Source organism: Alligator mississippiensis, chromosome 3 (assembly GCF_030867095.1).
Source record: "Alligator mississippiensis isolate rAllMis1 chromosome 3, rAllMis1, whole genome shotgun sequence".
NCBI classification, from domain to species: domain Eukaryota; kingdom Metazoa; phylum Chordata; order Crocodylia; family Alligatoridae; genus Alligator; species Alligator mississippiensis.
The window spans coordinates 162,826,521-162,838,267 of NC_081826.1; the positions used below are offsets into that span (position 1 = coordinate 162,826,521).

At 47.0% G+C, this 11,747-nt stretch overlaps 1 protein-coding gene across 2 annotated transcripts; it reads right to left on the reverse strand.

Moving 5' to 3' along the window:
- Positions 1-760: 760 nt before the first annotated feature.
- On the reverse strand, positions 761-11,139 carry BAAT (bile acid-CoA:amino acid N-acyltransferase). Of its 2 annotated transcripts, none has more exons than XM_019490655.2 (4): positions 10,989-11,139; positions 5,012-5,489; positions 2,438-2,640; positions 761-1,510 (listed from the first exon to the last, which is right to left on the reverse strand). In XM_019490655.2, exons 2-4 carry the CDS (start codon positions 5,472-5,474, stop codon positions 914-916), a joined length of 1,263 nt encoding a protein of 420 aa, XP_019346200.2. In that variant the 5' UTR covers positions 5,475-5,489; positions 10,989-11,139; the 3' UTR covers positions 761-913. The 2 variants fall into 2 exon arrangements, with proteins under 2 accessions (XP_019346200.2, XP_059580593.1); XM_059724610.1 differs by lacking the exon at positions 10,989-11,139 and adding an exon at positions 9,659-10,094.
- Between the last annotated feature and the right edge of the window lie 608 nt (positions 11,140-11,747).

An 11,747-nucleotide genomic window follows, 5' to 3' on the forward strand; every position in this document is an offset into this window, starting at 1 on the left:
TGAGCCACTGTTGAATGCAAGTCCAGTTAATCAATGTAAGAAGAGGGAGAAAACCCGTGAGTGTTAAACTGCGTTGGACAAATGGTTTCTCTATTAGGTATTCCTAGTGTTCCACATTCTGTTTTTACCAATTTTCACTGATAAATTCCCTGATTTTTTTAAGTAATTCAGTTTTTACTGATTTACACCCATTTTTCAGTTCAAATCCCTGTTAATTGGCACAAGTAGAGAATGGCCTTTTCCCCACTCGTGCCAGTTAACAGGGAATTGAACTGAAAAATGGGTGGTGCTGGTAAGCTAAAAGTGTGGCTGTGCCAGTTACGTGAGGCACAAGTTTCCAGCTGGACGTGGGGGGGATGGTGACGGCAGTCGCATGTGGAGGGGGTGGCAGTGGCTGCATGGGGGCAGGAGTCACTGCCTGGGGGTGTGTGGCTCCTGGCTCTGACCTCGGGCAGGGCAGGACAGGCTGCGGGAAGCAGTCCTGGGGCTCCCGGGGCAGCCAGGTCCAAGCTGCACCCATGGCTTTCTGTTACACATACCCCTTTTCTAATAGGTCTGGAGCCTTGCAAAACTTTTGTAGAGGACTGCAAAACTAGTTGAACCACTGGACTTTTATGAAAGTCCAAAATGTGGTGAGTGTGGAATGAGACCTATACACTCATCTGCTTCTCTATTAGATGCAATCAGCCTTGCTAAGGTTTTTTCAGTCCCCGCACCTCCCTTGGTATTAGCCACCACTCTGTAAAATAAGATATAAGTGTGAAGGGTCTGGAAATACCTTTATTTGACCCCTGTTGTAGTGAATCTCCATTTCAATGAAGAACTCCCAACTGGCAACACATTTCTAGTATTTATTAATTGGGTGCCTGGAAGGGATGGGCACAGACATTCCTTGGTCCATGCCTCCCAGTATTCAGAGCTTGCTGCTTACACCTGGGTGAAGGTGCTGCCAAAGGAATTTCTGGATCTCCTTCCAAGAATGCTCCTGTGCTGCAACATGGGACTGGGCTTCTCCTCCCCATACAACAACACAGGCAAACATGGAGACCCATGAGTGGTAGCAGAATGGTGACCCTGGGGGCTCAATCAGGTGTCCAGCACCTGGATAACAAAGCATGCTGTAGTTCTTCTTCCCATGCCTCCTCATTCTCTCCATCGCTTCCTCAGCAAATGCTTTGCTGTTGTAGTTCCTGTCATTTTCTCCCACAATGAAGAGGATGTTGGCTTCAGCTTTTTCTATAGGTAGGATGCTCCCCTGACTTATCTCTGTGCGTATGACCTCAACTGTGTCATAGATGTCCAGCTGTCCCATGGACCTATACCGTAAGTGCTCCAATTTGTAAGGGATTGGATTGATGTGTAGATTCCGGTAGCGAAGTGACGTCCCATTGAGGGCACTGGTCCCATTAATGCAAACTACAGCTTTGATCTTGGGAAGGAATGATGCCATGGCCAGTGCAATCTCAGCACCTTTGCATACTGAGACCAAGCCAATCCCTGTTCCCTCCACCTGGAAACACAGCAGAGAGAAATGGGTTGAGCATGGCATGAATGCACAGTCTGTCAGGGAATTCATTCTCCCTGCCAAGAATCTGAATATGGGATTCAAGTGGTGTACCAATGACAGTGATGCGTACCAGTGGTGTACCACCTAAACACGTATATAGTGTGACAATAAGCCAGGTACCTGTATCTTCACTTGCAAAATTATGGTAAAAGTAGATAAGCATCTGATGGTCTAGGCTGGAAAGAAGAGGTATGCACCCCTGAATTATGCAACACATAATCAAGATTGCACCTACAGGCTGGGCAGGTCATTAGGAATGTGTAGTGGCCAGTTTTTACACATGTATCTGAGGCATTCATGCAGTCAACATAGGTTCATGCAATTATGAATATTATTCACAAGCATCCACCTTTCAAAATATACCTTCAGAACACTGAATTCACTCCCTGCATGTGACTATCATAGTTACATTGGGACTTAATTCCCTGCCCCATCCCCTCTCACTTCCCCCCAGACACTCACACATCTGCTGCAAATGTGCCACACAGGCTTTGATGACTGGCTCGACCTATTTCTTTATTTGTTCACAAGTTCTAATCTGTATTGCCAGAAGAGTCAAATCATGAGCTCTGTAGTCTTTTTTCCAGCTCTTAACAGGCAATGCTGTGTGGGGTATAGAACACAGTCATCTGTGGAGAAGGTCATAGAGAAGATGGCATCTCTCAAAGATCAAACTCAGCAGAAGGAGAATAAAGGGCTGTACACAGTCCTTGCCCTTCTAGGTATAAGTGTGGACTAGCCTGTTGCTGACTGCAGGGAATGTGTGAAGGTCCATATAGTTACCACAGTCTTCCAAGGCCTGTTGGCTGTGTCCAGCAGTGGTTGGGCTAGGGGGAAATGAGGATGAGCTTATCTGCGAATGGAATGTACCTTGGGGTGTTTCAAAAGGACGTTGATGGCTTCCTCAAAGTATTCCAGATCCACCTCAGCTAGAATCTCAGGCAGGTCTTCATAACCAAAGTACGCTAGGGCAAGCGCAGCAAAACCACGACTGGCGAGAAGACTGGCTCGAAATTCAATAAGTCCACGCACACCGCCGAACAGGTCAATCAGCCCTGGGAAAGGACCTTCTCCTAAGGAGATGAACAAGAAACCAGGGAAGCAAAAAATGAATGATTCTGGCTAAGCTGGGAGTCCTTCCTAATACCTTACAGCTCCACAGGCAGGGGCAGATCAGGGGGTGGGGAAGTGCAGTGGTACAGTCGCAGCCCTCTTTGATTCCTGATCCACCCAGAATTTAAAACCAACTGCCTGGCAGTGGCAGCAGCATTTGTATTCAGGCAGGAGTGAGGGAGTCACCTGACTTCATGGCTCATTATAATCTACCTGATTCCTTCTTAATTCTTCATTCCACAGGTGTTAACGACCCTCTCACCTTTTTAACGATTTGGATGCTCTACTAATCAATGCACCCTTTCTTCTGTAATTCTGCTGTCTGCTAGCTGCTTTTGGTAACGTAGTTCCTATTTTTCAGGCCTGCAGACTTTCTAACTCTAGCTAAAAACATTAACTCTGGTGTGGAAAATATTAACTCAGATGAACATTAACTCAGGTAAGGGAAAAACTTTCAGTGAAGCACTAGATGCACTGTCAAGATCCTCAAGAAGGCTAGATTTTTTTTTACGAACTGGAAAGAGAGATTACATTTAATTCTAATGACTAGCAAAGTAATGAAACAACATCTTTTGATTATTTGTTGCCTAGCTTGTTTTGGGTTTTATCCATAATATGTGAAATAGCAGATTCATGCACATTCCAATAAAGTTATATAAAGATATAGCAGATTAATGCACATTCCAATAAAGTTAAAATTATTTGATTTTAAACCAAATAATATAGCCCTTGGCTCCTAGCATACTAGTAAAGTTTCTAGTTTATTTTTTTAACTGGAGAAAAATGTATTGTTACACGTGATAATGCACCACATCACCTGCACCCCCCTTTTCAAAATCCTCGATTTGTTCATATCCACAGGACTCCACTTTTTTTGTTTTTACACCATGCAGCTGTTTCCCAAGACTGGAGCAAAATTCTTGTATCTACCTGAAACAGTATCAGACAAGTCACCTAGAAAACCCAGGATAAACCCCAGCCTGCTATTGTGAAGCAGAACCCAGCCCAGTTGAAATTTAGTTCCATGTTACACATTCATTCAATGGCTCCATCATGATCCAAATGAAGATATTCAGGGTTAGAGCATGGCAATGTGCATGACTGAATTTCCAAACAGTTTCTTTAATTAAATAGTGAAACTGTAGTCTAAGAGATTCCCTGTTTGTCCACAGATAAAGTGCAGTGAATGGAGTCTGTGTTACCACCTGGTCATCTTTGGTTTTTCAAATGCTGTTTTTTCCTGCATCTGCTGACCTTGGCCAATAAGCTCTCCAAACTTCATCCTGTTTCCCTATTTACATCACTTGCTTTAATCCACCTCCAATCACATAATCCCATCTTCCAAAATGCCTTTATGTCTAAAGGAACACAAGTTGAGTAGTCAGCCATGGACAAACAGGGAGCTCCTACCCTATCATAAAACTTCGTAACTTCTAATGTCTTACAGACCCTCCAGCCTTGAAACCCAAAAGCATACTGCTCTACACCATCACTTTCATCCTGGTGCTTCACAATGCTAAAACATGCGCTTGCACACACACACTTATCTAAGCCACTGTTCAAACAGTTCAAACAGTTATACTCTCTGTATGGAAAAACCACCAACAGTTTCATGGCTGTTTGCAGACAGAGAGGTTGTCACTACAATGTGCACAGCTATTCTCAGTTTGTACCACCCTCAGAAACATAAGATAGAGAAAGAGGCACAGGACAGAAGGGAGAACATATCCAGCTCTCCAGTGTAATCCAGTTATATAGAATTGAAATGAGATAAAAGAGGGCAATTGAGTGAAAACAGCAAGGAAAGTCTGTGAGGAGTTTCTTGGGGTTTTGAACAAATAGACTCTGATCTGTGTAAGTTTGCAGTCCTGGCATGTGTGCATAAGTCTGTGTTGTTTTTATCATAGCTTCTGGAGTTTACTGGCAGGTTAATTTGTGAGCACTGAGAACTTTATTCAAACACTGGCTGATATTACCCAAAAGGAATTTTGAGAACAGCGACAGAAGCACTCTCAGTGGAAACTGCATCCCAAAAGACACACTTATCTAGTGTGTTGTTATTTAGTCAAGCAACAACACTACCCCATGAGACCCATAACTGGTCAGCATAGATCAGGTTTGGAACATTCACAGGAAGCTGCTTGTGGTCAATCTGCTCTTTAGGAGTCCATTGGAGGAGCCATTTGGCAAATATCTTGGCATAACAACCACACTGGGGAAGCTTATGATCAGGGGATAGACCATTCCTGAATAAATAAATAAAAAAATCACTGCTGGTGGAATAAATCACTACATAAGGCAAGCTCTAGAATTGAGATGGAGGTCTTTCACCTGGTGGGAGGAAGAGGGCCCCACGCACTCTGCCGTCCCTGATCAGGATTCGTTGGACTCCCGGTGCCACATACCATCTTTCCACAGTCCGGCTTGTCACAGGTTGATCATGGGGTGTGGAAACCAAGTGGAATGAGCTGAACAAATCCAGGCGCACGTGGAATGGACTCTGCATCACATCTCTTTTCATCAACCTATGAAACATCTTTTCCGGTTTCAAGAACTGGAAGAGACCCATGGGGCGCACGCCAGCATAATCTCCTCCCAGGGCAGCTGTGTGTTCCAGGTCGACCTCGCCAGCCTCATCAGACCTGTAGAAAGCTCTGGACTGGAAGAGCACCCCCTTATCATCTGTCAAAGAGGCCTGGAGGGTCACCAGCTCGGAGGGAGCCAAGCCAGAGACATGGATTTTCACTGGTTCATCAACAAGGGATGTCCTTGGGGTGACTGTGAGCTTGGCCATTGCCAAAGCAGAGCTCTAGTAGGAATAACAAAGAGAGAGGAGACAAAGAAAGTGAAATTGGGAACACTAAACAATTGAACTACAATGTACTGAACTGTGAGACAGTGAGACAAGTGCCTTAGGTCAGATGATCTAGTCCTCCATCTGGTAAAAGGTGGTAGAATTGCAACACCCTGTTGCACAGTAGACTCACAAGTATGTTCCTATCTTAGGACAGTGCTGGCCAACCTTTTTAACAGGTGTGCCACAGAATAAGCACCTAGCCCCCGGTCTGTGGCTCTGTTCCACATGCCCTGCCGATGCACCTGATAGAGTTTGATTCCTGGTGTATCAGAATGGAGACAGGGATCCATGGCTGCAGAAAGAGGAATAGGGGCAGGGCACTGCAGCAAGAGAAGGTGTTACTACCCCTGCCCCCACCAACAGCCTCCACTGCTCTGCTCCAGGGGGTGCTCTGCTCACCCAAGGCTCTCATGACACACACAGCAGCTATACAGGCCACTTGGGACTCACATATCAAGGCTGTCCAACCATCTGCCTGGAGCACACTTGGCTACATCCTGACAGGACCAAGCTAAAGACGATCCTCTCCAAATGGCTGGGAAGAGGCATGCTGAGCGAGCAACAGTCACCGTGGGCCCTGGGGCTGCTCCTGAGTCCTTCACTCTGCCAGTGATAGAGGGAAAGACTGGGTGCACCCAGAGGCCATTCCTCTTCCCCCGAGGTGGGCAGTTCAGGACAGACTGGCAGGGAACTGCCTGAGACAGCATCTACCAGTGCTGCAGGCACAAGCCCAGGGGAGGCATCAGCAACACCTTGCTTTTGGCACCTGATATATATGGGAGATCCAAGGCGCTCAGCCTCTGGCTGAAGTTACGGTGACCAGGGAGGCTACCACAGCCCATAGGCAGCCAGCCCAACCATGATCCTGGGATGCTGGTAGCACACAGGACGGGCAAATGGCCTGGAGAAGCAATGTGGCCTCAGCCAGGCTCTGGCTGTTGGGATGATCTTGGCATGGGCCTACTTCAGTTTTTGGGAAGCCCAAGGTGGTGGTGGAGGGGAAGCAAAGGCAGAAAGCAGCTCTGAACCCAGGGAAACAGGAACATAGAGAGCACCAGTGGTGGTTAGGTCAGTGCTGAGTAAGGCCCAGACTTTGTCTGTAGCTGGGCGTAGGCTCATTCCAGGCCCAGGCACTTACAGAAGGGCAGTGCAATCCCCCAGTCACCCATTCCCTACACACTAGGCTGTTGCAATAGCAGCCTCTGAGGTGCAGGTGGGGTACATGCTGACCTCCCACCCCAGAGAGATGCTGCCTGCAGACACTCTGCAATGGGATGTGTTTGGGGGTCTATAAGAGGAGACTGGACAAGTACCTGGCTGGGGTTCAAAAAAGGGAGGAAGGAGGACCCAGGAAATTATAGGCCTGGGTCCTGGGGAAGCTCTTTGAGAAAATTATCTACCTCGGTCCTGGGGAAGCTCTGTGAGAAAATGATCCAAGTGCACATCTGTGAGGGGCAAGCAGGGAGTGTACGCTTAGGGGCAACCAACATGGGTCCATTCGAGGCAGGTCCTGTCAGACCAACTTGGTGGCCTTCTACGACCAGGTCACAAAATCGTTGGACACAGGTGTCATGGTGAACGTAATCTTTCTGCACTTTCTGCACTTTTGTCACTTCGACACTGTCTCTCACCCCATTCTCGTTAAAAAATTAGGAGATTGTGATGTCACTGCCTACATAGTCAGATGGGTCGCCAGTTGGCTGGAGGGTTGCACCCAGAGAGTGGTGGTGGGCAGGTCATTTTCGACCTGGAAGGATGTGGGCAGCGGGGTCCCCCAGGGCTCGGTCCTCGGGCCCGCACTGTTCAACATCTTCATCAGCGATTTGGATGAGGGGGTGAAAAGCACCTTGTTCAAATTTGCAGATGACACTAAAATGTGGCGAGAAGTGGGCACACTAGAAGGGAGGGACAGGCTGCAATTGGATCTGGACAGGTTACAGGGGTGGGCAGATGAGAACAAGATGGGATTCAATACTGACAAGTGCAAGGTGCTGCATCTGGGGAGAAAGAACCAGCAGCATACCTACAGGCTGGGGAACTCCCTTCTCGTCAGCACAGAGGCAGAAAAGGATCTTGGAGTCATTATAGAGTCCAAGATGAACACGGGCCGCCAATGTGGGGACGCGGTCAGGAAAGCTAACTGCACCTTGTCATACATCCACAGATGCGTCACGAGCAGGTCCAAGGAGTTGATCCTCCCCCTCTATGTGACACTGGTCAGACCACAGTTGGAGTACTGTGTCCAGTTGTGGGCGCCACACTTCAGGAGGGATGTGGACAGCATCAAGAGGGTCCAGAGGAGGGCCACTCGCATGATCAGGGGGCAGCAAGGCAGGCCCTACAAGCAGAGGCTATGGGACCTGAACCTGTTCAGCCTTCACAAGAGAAGGCTGATAGAGGATCTGGTGGCCGTCCATAAGCTGGCCAAGGGAGACCAGCAGGCAATGGGAGAGTTCCTGTTCCCCCGAGCACTACCGGGAGTAACGAGGAGTAATGGCCATAAGTTGACAGAGAGTAGATTCAGGCTAGATATCAGAAGGCACTACTTCACAGTCAGGGCGGCTAGGATCTGGAACCAACTTCCAAGGGAAGTGGTGCTGGCTCCTACCCTGGGAGTCTTCAAAAGGAAGCTAGATAATCAACTAGCCGGGGTTGTTTGACCCCAGCATTCTTTCCTGCCCATGGCAGGGGATCGGACTTGATGATCTGCTCAGGTCCCTTCCAACCCTACCAACTATGAAACTATGAACTATGACCCCGGTGCTTTTTCCTGCCTTGGTCATGGGGTCAGACTCGATGATCTAATAGGTCCCTTCTAACCCTAATATCTATGAGTCTATGAGCAGCCAACATAGAGGCAGCATTGAATCAGAGGCCTAATGGGAACTAGCACCTTGGAGAAACTCATGACAGACACAGCAGCACAGATGACTGTGGGGGCTGGGGAGTTTTGCAGGCCAGAGGGAATATTTACTGATAGCACCAGGGGCTCATCTGCCAGTTCCCTCCTTGGAAAGTTTTTACTGCCACTACTATGTAACAGGAGAGCCTCTGGAGTTGTAAGTGCTAAATTTCCCCATGGCTTAGAGCAAAAGTGATTGAGAGTTTACTGAGTAGGGCTAATTATACCTCCTTTAATAGTGCTGCACCTAAACAATTCAGGGACTGGTGCTCTATCAACAGCTTTTACACACAAAGTCAGAGTTCCTATTTGGGCTCTTTCACAACTGAATGTTAACTGCTCACTGACACCTTTGTTTTTATTAAATGTTTGTGTTGTTCATGGACAGACCCACTAAGGCAGGTTCCATATATTAAAGCGAGCTCCTGGGGCAAAACGCTCCCATCACATCTTCCTTCCAAGGCCCCCTTTACAAACATTCATGCATTCAGCCTTGGCACTCTTGTGACAGACAGCGCTATCACTAGGGGCTATTTATGCCACTGCAGGAGGCACTGGTTTACAAGGGGCACTTTAATGTTTGTTACATCCTCCAGGCCAACTCACAGGAGATGCACTAATGCCTGCAAGCGCTAACTATAACCTGTTAAGTTTTTCTTATGTTCCAACTGCACATTTAGTGCCAGCATTAGCATTTCTAGTTCAATATGCAGCGCACGAAGAATAGAAAACTTACGTGACTCAACCAAAGCCATGCTGCAGAACCAGGGTTAGCACCAAAGCTGCTCCTACCTCGATATCCATGCTCAATCCTAGAAAAGCTGGGAGTTTCCTATGTACTGAACCCTGGAAATGGCACAAAGCCAGAAGGACGGTTCTCAGATTTATATGGGGGAATCGGGGGAGGATAGGGTCACAGGCCAACAGGCTAAGGAGATTGGGAATAGCAAACATTGAGGCAGAGAGCAGCTCAAGGTACATGTGCTCAGAATATGCTCGAGGTACATGTACTCAGAATATGCATAACAGACGATATACACAACAGACAATAGCATTTACTTAGTAATAAAACCCTTCAGGGACAGATAGCCAGATAACAAATAGAGACATTAACAATGTGAAGCAATACACTGAAGAAACCTTAACTCTGGGCGGGGGGTTGGGGCAGGGGGCTCTCAAATCAGGCTTTAGTCTCACAAAACAGTCAGTTGATGTGTACCCGATCTCATCTGAGCCCTGCTGCAGCTCCTGAGTCTCAGCATGCAGTCTTGCTGGCTCCTGCTTCTCTCCCTCTCTTCCGCTCTCCTCTCTGAGCTGTTTCTCTATGTGCAATTCTGGCTCCCCTTCTACTTCCTTCCTCTTTCCCCCCGGTAACCTGCTGGGAATGGTAGTTCCTGCCACAATGTTCTAGTGCATTGCACCAATTTTGGCAACCTAGATTGACTGCTGGTGCCCAAAGCCAGCACCGGGCTTTCTTTAGAACATTCTTTGTCACACTGATACAGCCACAGTCCTACGGGGTGTATTTGATTGATGGCTAGGGACAGAAATTGCACATCAACTGGTGTGATTGGAAACCAGTTCAAATCTGTAACACAACAGAAGTTCAGTGCACATAAACCACTTGCAAAATGGCCAAAACTGGTTTAAGATAAATGAGGATGGATGTACTATCAGACTGAACTAATTGAGCTTAAATTGGTTAATAGAACTTCTGTCCCAGAACCCATCCACATTCAAGTTAACTCAGTCCCCCAGCATCCTGGGATGCTTTGCACCTCCCTCACAAACCCCTCCTCCTCACAGGATGGGCAGGCTAGCCTTGGCCCAGGCTGTCTGCCCCAGCTGAGCAGGGAAGTGTGCTCTAGCACCCCCCAGCATCTAGCCTGGCATTTCTGGAATCAAAAGTGAATGTCTGTTCACTTGCTTATTGATTCAATCTACGCAGCATAGACTAACCTGTGAAGATTGAATCAATTCAGCCTTGGACTTTTGGACTGTATGTACTAGGCCCATTTGATCACACAAATCCATACACGGATCATGCACACGCACACATACACACTCCAGAACAAGACAGGTTCCCATGTCCCTTCTCTCTTTCTAATCACAGTGTGTTCCTAGCACCTTTCACCCCCTTCCTCATCTGTCCTTAGAGGCAGCAGAGGAGCACTGGCCCCCTGCCAAGAAAGGGACAAGTTTCTAAATTTGACATGGAACCAGAGGTAAAGCTAGCATTGATTTCAGCACATGTTTTGGCTCCTGGGCACCTTAGAAAATCCCACTCTGAAAACTTCTTGATCATTAGACCCCTGAATGCCTCTCACAAATCTGGCCATCCACACCCTGCTGCAGCAGACCTGGCATCCAGTTCTTACCTTTGCCCTCCACACTTCACAAACAACTCTGACTCCTATGTTCAAAATCTCTAAGTCTGATTTGGTCTAATTACAAGTTAAAGCAACTCCTCCTCCCCACAGCATCCCCTGTAAAGCTGTAGTCACAGCAGGCTAGGGGTAGCTCTGCAGTGTCAGGAACGCCCTACGTACCTGAGGAGTCCCTATTTCTCTGAAACCAGAGAGGGTTGTAAGGCTGCTTCTGAGCTAAAGGGAAAAACGCTGTTGGGACTAGCAGACAAACTCCTCCTATTTGTCCAACCTCCTTTCAATCTTCTCCCTCCTCTTTTCCATAGTCCAATTCCCTCCCTGCCCTCACTTGAACAGGAGAAAAGCAGGAAACAAAAGGGCAAGTAGCAAAAAGAGGAGGGTTTCAGCACAGGAAGAAGAAATGTATTGGGTAACAGGATATTGAGAAAGTAACTCTTTCCTTGCTGAGTAGATGCGAGTAGTGATTTTACAGGGAAAAAGACTAAGTTTGAGTTTGAGTTAATGGTCCTGAGATAGTGTTTCAAAGATCAGCAGCGTTATGATCCTCTACACTTCTGCCAGGGCTGGGAAGCAGAGGAGAGAGAGGGTGAATTTGGAGGACTAGCTACATTTAACCATGAAGTACAAAACACAATTATATATTTAAGCAGTTAAAGAACAATCTATCGGGTTACAGATTGCTATTTGATGGATTATGCATTTGAATAGAATGGTTTGATCTCATTCACAAGTTAGGGTGGGAGGAACGAGTTAAATTAAGATGGATATCTGTTTTCACTAAAGGAAATACAGTATGATTAAAACTTGCTCCTTTGACCTGTGGACAGAGCTGTTGACTAAAATATAACAGAGGATTAGATAAAGAAAGAAAGAAATAGAACAGACATTTAACAGTATCAAATTCACATGCTGGAAGAACAT